Here is a 16,207-nt window from a genome sequence, read left to right as displayed (position 1 = left end):
ATAATTTATGGTGATTTTATTTTAGCCCAGAGTGTGGTGGGCATCTGGAATTGTCTGCCTGAAAAGGTGATAGAGGCAGGAATCTCAGTATTTGAAGTAGTATTCAAACAAATACTTGATATACCATAGCGCACAAAACCACAAACCAAATGCTGTGAAATGGAATTTGAATAAGTAAACAAAACAGAAAATACTGGAGAAACTCAGCAGGTCTGGCAGTATCAATGGAGAGAGAAACAGTTAATGTGTTGAGTCCACTGACACTTCAAAACGATAAGAGCTACGCAAAAGTGGTATTTGCCTGGATCAGTGCAGCCCCAACAATACTTAAGCTTGACACCATCCAGGACAAAGCCCGCTTTGTTGGCACCACATCCACTCCCTCCTCTATTGAAGCTTAGTGGCAGCAATGTGTATTATCTACAAGATGCACTGCTGAAATTCATCAATAATTCTCACACAGCACTTTTCAAACCAATAACCACTTCCATCTAGAAGATAGTAGATATATGGGAACGCTACCACCTTCAACTTCCCCCTCCAAGCTACTCACAATCCTGACTTGGAAATATATCACTGTTCCTTCACTCTCTCTGGATCAAAATCTTTGAACTGTCTCCCTAATGGCATTGGGGAGTCAAGAAACAACTCGCCACCACCTTCTCAAGGGCAACTAGGGATAAACAATAAATGCTGGCCAATCACTAACGCCCACATCCCACAGAAAAATCAATAAATTAAAAATAAATGGAAAAGTTGAGACTACTATGGGCCAAACGCTGGCAAATTGGACTGGGTTAGATTGGGATGTCTGATTACTGCAGATGAGTTGGACAGAAGGGTTTGTTTCTGTGCTGTACAACTCTAAAATCAACTGTATGTTGTCATTTACTGTGAGTAGCAAATTTAGAAAACTCGTTGAGTGCAGTGCAGGTAAGTCACTGCACCATCTGGAAGATGTGGGCCTCAGAATGAGAGAGAGGAGGTAAATAGAATTTAGAGTAAATAGATGTTTAAGTCCAATTTTATGCGTTTAACCAAAACCCTTGATTCCCTAGAACATCAAACATCTGTTGAAGTCAGCCTTGAATATATTCAGTAACTCAGCCTTCACTGTTTTCTGAAGTACAGAATTCCAAAGATTAACAATTCATTAGGAAAAAACAATCTTCCTAGCCTCCATCTGGCATGAAAAACATCTCTTATTCTGAAACTGTATGTCCTAGTTTTAGACTCCCTTAGAAGGGGAAATTTCCTCTTAATAAACTCAAGCTCCCTCACCATCTTGTTTGATTAAGGTCAGCTCTCATTCTTCTTAACTCCGGTGTCTACAGGTCATTCTTTCTTCATGAGACAACTGCTTCATCCCAGGAATCAACCCAGCCATCCTGATCTGAACTTCCTCCAATGCAAGTATATAATTTCTCGAAGAGACCAAAACATTACTAAGTACTCCAAGTGAATTCTATTTCCTATACCTTAAACAGTTGCAGCAAGATGGGCAATGGCTTAATCCAATCTTTTAGAATGTACAACACAACCTGGTAATTATTAATAATTTTAGTCTGTTTAAGATAGGCAATAGAACGAAGAACAGACCTTTCCAGATCCCAAAGAAGCTAAACAGAACCCTGTCAATTAGAAATGTATATGCAAATGAAACACAACACAAGTTCCCATTTATTAGTGGATAGACTGCTGAAGGTGATTCAATACACAGGCACTAAAGTTGGATGTGAGTGGTTTAAGGGACATGCTGAGAGAGAGCAAGAGCTACTAAAAAATGTATTTCTGGTGGATGAGTGAGACTGTGTTGATAGCTTTCCTTATCTGTACCTTGTTATGGTCTTATTTTCCACCCCTTGCAGTAAAGGCCGGCATTTTACTTATCTTCTGAGGAAGGGTCAGTTGTCCTGAAACATTAACTCTGATTTCTGTCCACAGGTGCTGCCAGAGTGGCTGAGCTTTTCCAGCAATTTCTATTTTTGTTTCCGATTTACAGTGTCCACAGTTTTTTTTAATTTATCTTAATTACTTGCTGTACTTGCATGCTGAATCTTTGATTTGTGTACAAGGACAAGCAGAAGACACTTCAGCATACTGCAGTCTCTCTCCATTTAAACAATATTCTGTTTGTTCTTGCTTCAAATGTGTGCAAACGTTTTGCTCCTTCCTTCCAAACTGAATCTCCATCATGATCTATTAGATCCATAATAGACCTTTATTAACAGTGTTACTCCACTTCCTTTGCCTAGTTTTTCTGGAGTTGGTGCAGCAGCAAACTGCTGTTCCTGTTCTGCCCACTGTTTTTCTGTAGCTCAAGTCTTTGTTTACAGGTCATGCACTTATCTGGTTCTCTTTAAAAAGTTGCAGTTGGAGCTACCTTCAGTATTGCACTCAGGCAGTGCATTCCAGACTTTGATCACTTTCTGCATTAAAAAGGTTTTCCTTGGGTCACTATTATAGTGTCATAGAGATGTACAGCACGGGAACAGGCCCTTCACTCCGACTCGTCAAAGCTGACCAGATATCTTAAACTAATCTAGTCCCACTGTTAAATTACTATCCTCTTATTCACGAACCTTCCAGAAGTGCAATGGCCTGAATTGGTTGCAGTACTCTTGTTGAGGATGAGCTAATGTTTCAACTTTCTTGCTTTTGTACCCATACCTCCTAATTATTGATAAAGATCTGGATCCCTTATGCCCTTTGTTTTTAACTATGTTCTCAATCCTCCCTGTTAGCTTCATTGATTTGTACATGGGTACTCCAGGTCTCTTCACTTCTGTTGCTCCTTGTCTATAATCCTGGGTCCATCTCTGATCCGACCCACTAGCCTCGGGCGCTAATTCTTGGTTAGCCTCTGACTTGGCTCCATGTCATGAAATGTAACTATAGGAAGGGCAGACAAGCAATATTTTAACACCATTTTATGAATGGACTGTAATTCACAACATTCACAGGAAGTTAACTAAAATAAAACTTAATGGAAATTTTCATAATATTCTATAATCTAGAGAAGAAGACATTTTAAGTAAAAATATATTTTGGTTAGTATCTTTGTTATACTCAACCAATAATGTGCTCGCATTTTAGCAAGGATCACTGGGTTTTGGTCGGAGTATGAATCCTGGTTCCTTACCATGATTCATTCCTTGCCAGATGTGCTAAGCTGAAATGCACTGTGCTGCTGATTTGGATCAACAAAATCCTTCAAGCCTTCCTTATATGCTTAATTTAATACTATATCTCAAGGTTCTTTCAACTTGCTAGGCAGTGAAAATATTGTAAATTTTCCGCAATTGCATCTCCATGACTTCAAGATATAGCATTTAGGAATTTAATTCTAAAATTTATTACAAAATAAAATACAAATTCCTAGAAGTGAAAAATTAATTTGCTTTTACATTTAAGATGTCAGGATTATAGTAATTCAAATGTGATACCTATATCTTCTTTTAGACCCCAGAAAAGAAACAACCTGACTCTGCAAGAGGAAGAAAACGCAAAGCCGATAACCAGAGTGATAATAGCCAAGGTAAGGGGTGTTGGGGGAAAAAAGTTCCTGAGGTTGCAAATGACGGGGGGGAATCTCGATGTTGAGAAATCAGTTTTTTGATTTAAAATATCCAGGTAGGGTTTTGAAACAAATTTCACTACGACCGGAAAAGTAAATTGACATTTGAAAAGTGCTTACTTCCCACTCCATCCCAGTTGCTAGAAGGACTCTAGTTTTTGCTTTTCGTGTTCAAGAGGAAATACAGATGTATGGGTGTCAGACAAAGTAGGAACTACCATATGAAGTGGTGGTAACAGAAGGATGTAACATGTAGTGACTGAAGTGTTGATCAAAAGCTGTGCTGACATTTGAAAGGCTATTATGACAGCTCATCAACCTGACACGGTTCGCATATTATTTGGGGCATTGTAAGCATACTGAAGAAAAAATTGTGATGTAGGAAACAAATGTCCAGAGGGAGTGAAGTACAGAATACTGAATGAATTTTGATATCCGGCCAAAAAGAATTGCAGTTTACTCCTTAATTCCAGACTACCTATATTCCACAGTCCTTCCAGTATTCAATTACCTGAAAATAATGTTTGATATAATATATTTTCTCAAATTATGATCCTCAACAACATTTGTGTAACTCTGGTGTGGATGTTTGGATGTATTAATTAAAAACATGGGTTTAATTTGTTCAGCCTCCCAATGTGTTTGATTGGACTAGACTAATTATGGGCCAGTCCAAAGTCATGGACAAATGCACAGAGCAAGTTGCTGCACAAACCAGTAATTTTCTCTTCTTTTTAAGGGCTCTGTTTAAGCTACTTTCACCATTTATTCTGTTTCTTTCTGTGACCAAACACCAGTCACATAGTCTGTCTTAACTGTCTAACCAGCACCATTTTGACTATGCTAGGAAATTAGAGAGGAAAACTGTTGTCTCCATTAGGAAGTGATTTTTGATTCTACCTGTACAGTTACGTGTATTTGTGACATCAGTGGAACGGAATTAATCTTCAAATTGCTGATGTTGGTGAAATGTTATCATAGCTACTAGTCAGAAGTTGTTTGCAATTTCCCTAACCATAGTTGCTACCACATTGCTTTGGAGCTATGTGATTTCAAGTTATAAATAATGGCTGTACTAATTGCACTTGTATCATTAGTATTTGACATCTCTGCATAAGAGTGCTTAGTGCTAATTTCTTCAAGGTATTTATTCATTAACAGTTTTCTTCTTAAGGCAGGGCAAGTAGGCGTCTGCATAGAATCATATAGCTTTGTCATGTTGAAGTCTTCTAATAATTGTGCACAATAGATTCTGTTGGGTACTTGAACAATTATGACAAATGAATCAATGGAGGATTGCGATGGTTGCCTCACTAAAGGTACTGTGTAAAATATTTTGACAGTGTTCAATTCACCATAATAGGAAATTACTTAAATATAAGTTCATCCTTGTCAAAACTTTGCTCTTGACTATTCCACAGAGATATCGAAGAGAACATTGACCTTCAATGAACAAAAACATCCCCGATCAATTGATGAATGTTTACCACTATTACTGTTATCCATACTTCTCTTTCCAATGTGACAACATCAAGTGCTACTGCTTGGCTGTGTGTTTTCCAGTGCTAAAATCCTTTATCGCTGTTGACCAGCTGAGAATTAGGTGCAGGTTTCTAAAAAAAACATGTGTTTTTCATTAAAAATAGGTACTTATGATGTGAGAAATATTTTTCTTTTGCCGTCTCTAAACTCTGAAAAGGGGTCTTTATACCACTATAAATGCTGCATAGAATGAACCAAATTAGAAAAAGAAAATTAAAATCAAAAACCAAAGCAGCGGTTCTGTTTGAAATGTGCTGTGAGTTCTCGTTGCATGAGTTAACAAGGTAAATCTCTATTTTTTAAAGTATGCTCAGCAGATCAATAATAAGGGCTCCTATTCTAATGTATATTTCAAAACCTAACCATCTCAAATTTAACAGTTTATGTAATCCAGAATTTTATTGGATTGACTATAGTTTTTCTCAGTCTCCAAAGAATTTTGAATGATATAGCATTTAGATTTAATTGAATAGCTATCATTACTTGGTCCCTTTTTAACCTATGCACTAGAATCTTGCAGACTTGGCTGGATTTTAATAATTTAGTAGAATCAATATTATATGTTGTGTGTGATCAGTGTGCTGTCCACCTATTATTTATATGATAGAGTTACTATGAAATGTGTGTGTATAGGGTATTCTGCAAGTGCAGTAAAGTTATCAGAGCGTGTATTTGAAGCATTGAACAGCACTGTCTGTTGAAAAATGATGCTGTTTAATGCAGTAGCCATCTGAAGGACCTTAGATTGTAGTGCTGACTAAATTCAAGCTTTAACTTGAGTATCGATATGTATGCTTGGCATGAACAGTGGACAGATCTGTAGGAAGAGTGATTATGACCTTCCTGATGAATTTGAACATAATTGGATGATTGTTTGCATAGAACAATAATATTTCAAACCTTATTGTATTGGGGCCCCTATACCGATACTGACACACTCCAAGAATATTTCTTGATTTCTGAAAGATCTTTCAGGTACTTTCAGGAGAACAGTATTATCATAGCAGAATTTGTTTTCTTTGTGAACAGCAACAGAAATATGTTGATCATTCAATGGATGTATGAAAATTTACAATTGGACTAATAAGCAGCAAGACATATCAACAACATTTAGTGAAAATGCTATTTGTTAATGGATAGTGGTTTCAAAATCTAGAAAGACAGCCAATTTAATTGAACTTAACCAGCCTTCGCACAGCATCTTCACAACATAATAAAGTTTAAAATATTGTATGCGAATAAGACCAATACTAATACATTTTTAAAAAAACTATCAATGTGAATAGTACTACGAAAAACGATGAAGTGAGAACCGTTTTAGAAGGCAATCAAAACATTTCAGGAAAGGTATATTTATGCACGTGGATAAGATGGATAAAACTGAAAAAAAGATGAAGTGCTAAAACATTTAAAAACATGACAAGAAGGAACACTGGTTCAGAAAAAGTAAAAGGACAAGGAAAGCAAAATGGACTTATGCATGGAATATAAAAAAATTCTGTAGACAAATAATACAAAAATATTCAAAGGTAGAGATAGTGTCACTAAAGAATGCACAAGGTAATTTGAGGGTGATTATAGCAAATTGGACCGAAGGGTCTGTTTCCATGCTGTACAGTTCAATGACTCTATAATTGCTTTTCTAAGTATTTAACAAGCCATTAATAAATGGTCATAATGCAACATCGTTTTATCTCTCTATGACATTTAACCTGGCAAGAGGGAGATTGCATCAATGCATATTAACAGATTAGAGAAGAGCAGTCGAGCAACTATTGCATATGTATATTATTTAAAAATACACTTGAAAAGCAAATAGAACCAGCAGAATTGCACATAATTAACATGATTCCTTTTTTTTGAAAAGGCAGATGGAACAATTTCAGTGCACTGAGGACCAATTAGCTTAACAGTGGTGATAGAACTGATGATGGTACTAAAAAATGTAATAGCAAAAAGATATAGAAACAAGAAGGAATGAACAGCGGTCAGAGCAGATTTCGAAAGGAAAACTTGTATTTTTATCCATTCATTAGAATGTGGACATATTAGCTTTTATTGTCACGTGTGTACTGTGAAAAGTTTACAAGTCGCCACTGTGACAATGTGCCCCATTTAACAAGGCTATCCTTGTCTTTTTTTGAGGCGGGGGGGGGGGGGGGCTCATAAAGGCACTGGTGCTGAAATGTCTGAACTGGCTATTTTAATAATGGCTAACAGATACTGCCTAAGTCAACAATCTGAGGAGGCTTTTGGGTTTTTTTTAAAAACACTTGTGCGTTGAAAGGGGAGTGGCCAGTTCTCCCAGTTCAGGGTTGGGTTTGGGTTCCGGGTTCCCAGCTACAGTAAAAGCAGAGAAATCTTTGGAGTAAAAAGAGGTTCCATGCTGATTCTGTTTCTCCCTCTTCCCCCTGTGCTCTATCTCTCTCATGCACATCTCCGTCTTTGTCTCTCTCTCTCACATCTGTCTGTTCTCGCACACATCTCTCTCTCCCTCTCTCTCTCTCTCTCTCTCTCTCTCTCTCTCTCTCTCTCTCTCGCACCCGTGCACGCAAGTCTCTCCTTCGCGCTCCCTCTCCTCTAAGCTGTGTTTGATTTTAACTCCTTTTTCAAATGGTGTGTTTATGGGATGTTGCAGGAAATAGGAACGGCTCTTTAAGTTGCAGGGGATATTGTGTCAGTCAGGTTTTCAGATATGATTTGGAGATGCCGGTGTTGGACTGGGGTGTACAAAGTTAAAAATCTCTCAACACCAGGATTTTCAGATGGGTTAAGTTGTTCCACATTCTGTTCGTATATCATTCGATAGTTTGTAAATGAATTCTGTTTTGTTTAAAACTGAGTGGTTTGACTGGCTGCATCGCTCCTGGATTTTATCCACTTTTACATCTGTTTTAAAACAACTAGAAAAGTTAGGGTTTAAGCTACCTTCTTGAAATGTTTTGAGGGGTCCATAACACCATTTACAGCAGCATCGTAGGTACAAAGCTATGGGGAGAGGCTGAGTAGGCGGAGGCTGTTTTCTCTAGAGCGTCGTGGGAAAAAAGCCCCAGCCTATTCAGTTTCTCCCGATAGCTCAAATCCTCCAATCCTGACAATGTCTTTGTAAATCTTTTCTGTTTCACAACATCCTTCCGATAGGAGGGAGACCAGAATTGCGCACACTATTTCTATCTCAATAATCATGAATTGCCCTCCTGAATACCTCAATTGAACCTCCCTCCTGAAGGGTGACCTTAGAGGTTTAAAAAAATCATGAGGGATGTAGATAGAGTAAATAGACAAGGTCGGTTCTCTGAGATAGGGGAGTCCAGAACTAGAGAGCATAGGTTTAGGGTGAGAGGTGAAAAATTTAAAAGGGACCTAAGGGGCAACTTTTTCACACACAGGGTGGTGAGTGCAATGAGCTGCCAGAGGAAGTAGTGGAGGCTGATACAATAACAACATTTTAAAAGACATCTGGATGGGTATATGAATAGGTAAAAACAATGACTGCAGATTCTGGATTAGAGCGGTGCTGGAAAAGCACAGCAATTCAGGCAGTGTCCGAGGAGCAGGAAAATCGACGTTTCGGGCAAAAGCCCTTCATCAGGATAGGAAGTGTTTAGAGGGATATGGGCCAAGTGTTGGCAACTAGGACTAGATTAGGTTACAATATCTGGTCGGCATGAACGAGTTGGACCGAAGGGTCTGTTTCCGTGTTATATGTCCCTTTGACTCTCTGACTAATGTGCAATGGGTTGGGAAGAAAGCAGGAGGTTCACACTAGGTACTAATGGTCATTTGAAGAGCCATTGCGGGTACGCTTTGTCGGATGGCCTCCTTTTGTGTCGTCATAATTATGATTGTAGTCTTTTTACCCATTCTTAATTGGTATCAATGGTGATACTGAGTTATCCTCTTGAACTGCAGTCTATGTGCTGTTCGATAGAGAATTTTGCCCTATTGACAATGAAGGAACAGTACTGTATTTACAAATTGGTCAGTATCTAGATTGTTGGAAAACTTTCAGGTGGTGGTGTTTCCTTTGTCTTGCAGGGTGGTAGAAGTTGCAGGTTTTGACAAGTGTTAGCAAAGGAACCGTGATAAACTTCTACTTTTAAATAGTATAAAGCAACTACAGTGCACTGCTGATGCAGTCAATGAATGCTCTCAGATTTTGGATGGACGTCAATCAAGCAGAATCCTTTGTACTGAATGGTGTTGAGTTTGAGTGTTGAAACAGCGCTTCCAGGCAAGTGGGGATTATTCCATCTCACAAATATGGATGGGCTTTAGGAGTCGTGTATTATGAAAACAAGAACCTGTCCTTCCCTTGGAAAATGACTGTCAATGGGAAGAAGAGCAAAAGAACTCACGACACAAATAAGTTGCTGGAAGTACTGACACAAGCCGTAAACAAAAAGTGATTTACTTCTAGGGGGATAACCTTGACAAGCAGGGAGATCATGTTAAGCTTCTATTGCATCTACTTGGAGTGATGTCTATCATTCTGCTTTCACTATTACAAAGATAGAGACTTTGGAGAAAGTACAAAAAATTATCCACGTGGACATTGCCAGGAGGGTTATAACTTGTCAGTAAAGATTGAATAAACATGGCCATTTGATAGAGTGGTAATCTGATAGAGGTTTTTAAGATTATGGTCAGTTTTGATAGGCTTGGTGTAGCAAAATGTTACCATGTAAGGGAGTCATGAAATAGATGCCATATAAAAGAAAAGGTTGCTATTAGTTGCTTGGCAGTTCTGAACTTAAATATTACCGGAGATTTGTTCCTGAAGCTTTTTGTCTTGCACTCATAGCACAGATGCAAGATTACCATGTTTCAAGCAATCACAACCATTTCTACTAGAGTACAAAAAGTTGTTTTTTACATTAGATTCCCAACAGTATGGAAACAGGCCCTTTGGCCCAACAAGTCCACACCGACCCTCCAAAGAATAACCCACCCAGACCCATTCCCCGATCCAACATGCACCTAACACTATGGGCAATTTAGCATGGCCAATTCACCTAACCTGCACATCTTTTGGATTGTGGGAAGAAACCAGAGCACCTGGAGGAAACTCACGCAGACTCAGGGAGAATGTGCAAACTCCACATAGTCGGCCGAGGCCAGAATTGAACCTGGGTCCCTGGTGCTGAGGGGCAGCAGTGGTAACCACTGAGCCACCGTTGGTCAGTCATATTTGGCTGAGGTGTTATCATGGGTCCTAGGCTCCCCAAGTTAGAGTCATAGAGATGTACAGCACAGAAACAGATCCTTTGGTCCAACTCGTCCATACCGACCAGATATCCCAACCCAATGTAGTCTCACCTGCCAGCACCTGGCCCATATCCCTGCAAATCTTTCCTATTCATATACCCATCCAGATACCTTTTAAATATTGCAATTGTACTAGCCTCCACCACTTCCTCTGGCAGTTCATTCCATTTACGTAACACCCTCTGAGTGAAAACGTTGCCCTTAGGTCTCCTTTATATCTTACCCCTCTCACACTAAACCTATGCCCTCTAGTTCTGGACTTGTCTATTTATCCTATCCATGCCCCTCATAATTTTGTAATCCTCTATAAGGTCACCCCTCAGCCTCCGACGCTCCAGGGAAAAAAGCCCTAGCCTGTTCAGCCTTTCTCTATAGCTCAAATCCTCCAACCCTGGCAATATCCTTGTAAATCATTTCTGAGCCCTTTCAAGTTTTACAACATCTTTCCGATAGGAAGGAGACCAGAATTGCATGCAATATTTCAACAGTGGTCTAACCAATGTCCTGTACAGCTGCAACATGACCTCCCAACTCCTGTTTCCTGGATAATTCAATAAAAGGTATATAGACTCATGTATTCTATTTGTTTTCAGATGACAGAGATTGGGACCTTTGGATTAATAGTATATCTAGCAAATGTAAATGAGCCATGTTATAAGCTCTCCTAATAATCTTCAATTGAGCTATTGGTATAGCAATTAATGCATTCAGAATTTTCAGCGAGTGCTGCTTAATTGCAGAATCACATCTAACAGTAGGCAGTGTTCTGCAATTTGCAAGAGTAGACTTATCAATTGTGTACAGTTATTAACAACAACATGATATTTGATGCATCAATAATTTACTGTGACGCATGATCTACATACCTGGAGCCAGGTTTTGCATGGGACTGAAATTCATCTGAAATGTTGCTTAATTGTTCAGTAAGCAGAACGTGGACTACATCGACGCAGTGTGAATGGTCTTCCTTAAACTATTCGAATTTTTGATGAATTTTTAAATTTGCACATCAGTGAAAGACTTCCATTTTTGTACCTGAAGAGTATGTGGTCTACCTGAAGTTACTTTGTAAAGGTGAAATATCTCAAAGCAACTGGCCCATCAAATCAAGCAGCCTGTTCCTGCGGTGTTTGTAGTAGGTAGAGTATGGACTGCGCTCAACCAGCCAGAAGTTGGTCGAACAGGAGAAATACTGAAATGTTAACTTTTTCTCTCCAGACCCTTCCAGGTCAATTGAATGTGTCCAAGATATTTTGTTTATGTCAATGTATTTGTTGATCCCTAGTCATTGGTCTTAAGCAATCATAGATGCACATTCCAACATTATATTTCCAAATGGAAGGAATTTCAGCACACTTTGTGATTTTTTTTTCATTTAATTTAAATTTCAAATGTAAAGAAATGCAGAATATTTAGTGGACTTTGAATCTAAAAAATGTTTCACACACATTGGTGAATTTGCTGACTATATGATGATTATGTTGCTGCAGCCAGTGATCAAGACAGTTTTAAACTAGTTTAGAAAAAATGTCCTTGACACTGTATTGTACATAGTTACCCAACACTTGGTGCACCACACCGTCTTCAACTGCATAGACACAATTGCATTTCCATAATTTCCAACATAACCAGCTTCCTAAATCAGAAGAAAATTGTACTAATGTTTCATTGTGAGTAAACTTTTGGAAAAAAATGATTATTAACATGACTGTTGATCTTAGTGATGCTGAATTTTGAAAGAAGTCGTACAGTCCTACTGTGGCCCAACTTGTCCCTGCCAACCAGGTTCCCTAAACTGGATTAGTCCCATTTGCCTGTATTTGGCCCATATCCCTCTAAACCTTCCCTATCCATATATGTGTCCAAATATCTTTTAAATGTATTTATACTTGTCTCTACCACTTCCTGAGGCACTTTGTTCCATATACACACCACCCACTGTGTGGAAAAAGGTTGGCCCTTGTGTCTCTTTCAAATCTTTCCTCTCTCACCTTAAAGTTATGCCCACAAGTTTTGGACTCTTGCACTCTGGGGAAAAGATCTTGGCTATTCACCTTCTTTATGCCCCGGTGATTTTATAAAACCTCTGTAAAGTCACTCCTCAACCTCCTATATTCCAGGGAAAAATATCACAGTCTACCCAGCCTCTCTTTATAACTCAAACTCTGCAGTCTTGGTAATAACTTTGTAAGATGACTTTGGCACCCTTTCCAGTTTAGTAACATCTTTCATGTAACAGGACGATCAGAATTGTATGTGACTCCAAATGTGACTTGACCAATGTTACAGCCATAACATGATGTCCCAACTCCTGTACTCAGTGCTCTGACCGATGAAGGCAAGTTTGCCAAATGCTTTCTTCACCACCCTGTCTATCTGTGGTGCAATTTTCAAGGAACTGTGAACCTGCACCTCTAGATCTCTCTGTTTGACGACATTCCCCAGAGCCCAACTGTCACAAAGCTGCTTCTTTTACAAGGTTATGTTGTCCTTGACTACCCAAAGTTCCAACATAGAGTCATAGAGATGTACAGCATGGAAACAGACCCTTCGGTCCAACTCGTCCATGCCAACCAGGTATCCCACCCCAATATGGTCCAACCTTACAACACTTGACCCATATTCCTCCAAGCCCTTCCTATTCATATACCTATCCAGATGCCTCTTAAATGTTGCAGTTGTACTAGCCTCCACCAGTTCCTCTGGCAGCCCATTTACACGCACGCACCACCCTCTGCCTGAAAAAGTTGTCTCTTGGGTTTCTTTTATACCTTTCCCTTTTCCCCCCTCACCCTAAACCTATGTCCTCTAGTTCTGGACTGCCCCACCTCAGGGAAAAGACTTTGTCTATTTATCCTATCCATGCCCCTCATAATTTTATAAACCTCTATAAGGTCACCCCTCAGCCTCCAACGCTCAAGGGAAAACAGCCCGAGCCTGTTAAGCCTTTCCCTATAGCTCAATTCCTCCAACCCTGGCAATATCCTTATAAATCCTTTCTGAACCCTTTCAAGTTTCACAACATCTTTCCGATAGGAAGGAGACCAGAATTGTATGGAGCATTCCAAAAGAGGCCTAACCAATGTCCTGTATAGCCGCACCATGATCTCCCAACTCCTGTACGCAATACTCTGACCAATGAAGGAAAGCATACCAAACGTCGTCTTTACTCTCCTAGCTACCTGTGACTCCACTTTCAAGGAGCTATGAACCTGCACTCCAAGGTCTCTTTGTTCAGCAACACTCCCTAGGACCTTACCATTAAGTGTAGAAGTCCTGCTAAGATTTGTCTTTCCAAAATGCAGCACATCACATTTATCTAAATTAAACTCCATCTGCCACTTGTCAGCCCATTGGCCCGTTGTACTCTGAGGTAACCACCTTCGCTGTCCACTACACCTCCAATTTTGGTGTCATCAGCAAACTTCCAACTGTACATCTTATGCTCACATCCAAATCATTTATATAAATGATAAGTAGTGGACCCAGCACCAATCCTTGTGGCACTCCACTGGTCACAGGCCTCCAATTTGAAAAACAACCCTCCACCACCACCACCCTCTGTCTTCTACCTTTGAGCCAGTTCTGTATCCAAATGGCTAGTTCTGACTGTATTCCATGAGATCTAACCTTGCTAACCAGTCTCCTATGGGAAACCTTGTCAACATCTTACTTAAGTCCATATAGATCACGTTTACCGCTCTGCCTTCATCAATCCTCTTTGTTACTTCAAAAAACTGAATCATGTTTTTGAGATTTCCCGTGCACGAAGTAAATAGACTGATCACTAATCCAAATACATGTCCATCCTGTCCCTCAGGACTCCCTCCAACAACTTGTCTGAAGTTTGAATGGCTCATTGTGGCCTTTTTGTTTATACCTAACATATAATGCTTCAGGCAACAAGCTTTCAAGTCTTTTTTTTAAAAAGTATAATCGCGGGGGCGTGGCCAGCTGTCTAGCTTGCCAGGTCAGTTCGGTTCAGGGGTTAGTTGAGTCAGGGCCACAATTGAAACTGGACACGCTCCCCCTCCTTCTGCCCTTCTGACTTTGTAACCTGTAAGCTTTGTGTCATTTTTACTCTTTGTGCTAAGAGGTTTGTTTATTGGGACTGTTGCAAGTATTTTGGAGCAGCATCATTAAGTCGGTATTGCCTGTCTGGTTTGGATAGGATAAGTTATTTGGGTATTCAATTTTCAGTTTAAAGAACAAAGAAACTTTACAGCTCAGGAACAGGCCCTTCGGCCCTCCAAGCCTGACCCGATCCAAATGTACTGTCTAAACCTGTCGGTCAATTCCTAGGCATCTGTATCCCTCTGCTCCCCACCTACTCGTGCATCTGTCCAGGCACATCTTAAATGAATCTACCGTGCCTGCCTCTACCACCTCTGCTGGCAACGCGTTCCAGACACCCGTTACCCTCTGTGTGAAGTACTTGACGCATGTATTCCCCCTTAAACATTCCACCTCTCACCTTGAAAGTGTGACCGCTCATTATTGAATCCTTCACCCGGGGGAAAAAAGCTTGTTTCTACCCACCCTGTCTATACCCTTCATGATTTTGTAAACCTCAATCAGGTCCCCCCCGCCCCCCATCTCCTTTTTACTAATGAAAACAAACCTAATCTACTCAACCTCTCTTCATAGCTAGCACCTTCCATACCAGGCAACATCCTTGTAAATCTTCTCTGTACCCTCTCCAAAGCGTCCACATCCTTTTGGTAATGTGGCAACCAGTACTGTACACCGTATTCTGAATGCAGCTGAACCAATGACTTGTACGATGTTAACATGACTTGCCAGCTCTTATACTCAATACCTCGTCCAATGAAGGCAAGCATACTATATGCCTTCTTGACTACTCTATCCACCTGTGCAGCATCTTTCAGGGTACAATGGACCTGCACTCCCAGATCTCTCTGCCCATCAACTTTTCCAAAGGCTCTTCCGTTTGATGTTCAATTCGCTCTAGAATTAGTTTTGCCTAAATGCATCACCTCACATTTGTCTGGATTGAAATCCATCTGCCACTTTTCCGCCCAATTCTCCAGTCTATCTATATCCTCCTGTATTCTTTGACAGTCCCTTATGCTTTCTGCTACTCCACCAATCTTCGTGTCATCTGCAAACATGCTGGTCATACCAACAGTGTCCTCTTCTAGATCATTTATGTATATTACAAACAACAGTGGCCCCAACACTGACCCCTGTGGAATACCATTGCTCACCTTTCTACATTTCGAGAAACTCCCTTCAACTTTTGTTGTGGTTCAGTTCGCCGAGCTGGGAATTTGTGTTGCAGACGTTTTGTCCCCTATCTAGGTGACATCCTCAGTGCTTGGCAGCCTCCTGTGAAGCGCTTCTGTGATGGTTCCTCCGGCATTTGTAGTGGTTTGAATCTGCTGCTTCCGGTTGTCAGTTCCAGTTATCCGCTGCAGTGGTCGGTGTATTGGGTCCAGGTCGATGTGCTTATTGATTGAATCTGTGGATGCGCTTCACAGGAGGCTCCCAAGCACTGAGGATGTCACCTAGACAGGGGACGAAACGTCCACAACACAAATTCCCAGCTCGGCGAACAGAACCGCAACAATGAGCACCCGAGCTACAAATCTTCTCAGACTTTGAATCCTTTCAACTACTACTGTGTCTCATGTTGCTCAACCAGTTCTTTATCCACCTAGCTAGAACACCCTGCACACCATGTGACTTCAAGTTCTCCATTAGCCTACCATAGGGAACCTTATCAAATGCTGAAAAATGTGTTGCTGGAAAAGCGCAGCAGGTCAGGCAGCATCCAAGGAGCAGGAGAATCGATGTTTT

General features: G+C 40.2%; 1 protein-coding gene across 4 annotated transcripts in view; it reads left to right on the top strand.

Annotated features, from left to right (window-relative positions):
• LOC122551589 (serine/threonine-protein kinase tousled-like 1) overlaps nucleotides 1-16,207 on the top strand; it is a 141,785-nt gene that overhangs the window by 54,109 nt on the left and 71,469 nt on the right. For all 4 annotated transcript variants that reach the window (XM_043693717.2, XM_043693715.2, XM_043693714.2 and 1 more), the window contains one exon: nucleotides 3,463-3,538. In XM_043693717.2, the coding sequence (XP_043549652.2) occupies nucleotides 3,463-3,538 (76 nt within the window). The remainder of the gene's footprint in view (nucleotides 1-3,462; nucleotides 3,539-16,207) is intronic.

This window comes from Chiloscyllium plagiosum, unplaced genomic scaffold (assembly GCF_037043375.1).
Source record: "Chiloscyllium plagiosum isolate Xiang-an unplaced genomic scaffold, Cpla_swu_hap1 HiC_scaffold_7, whole genome shotgun sequence".
Lineage (NCBI taxonomy): Eukaryota > Metazoa > Chordata > Chondrichthyes > Orectolobiformes > Hemiscylliidae > Chiloscyllium > Chiloscyllium plagiosum.
The sequence above is the reverse complement of the archived record's forward strand: the minus strand, read 5'-3'. Positions and strand labels throughout refer to the sequence as shown.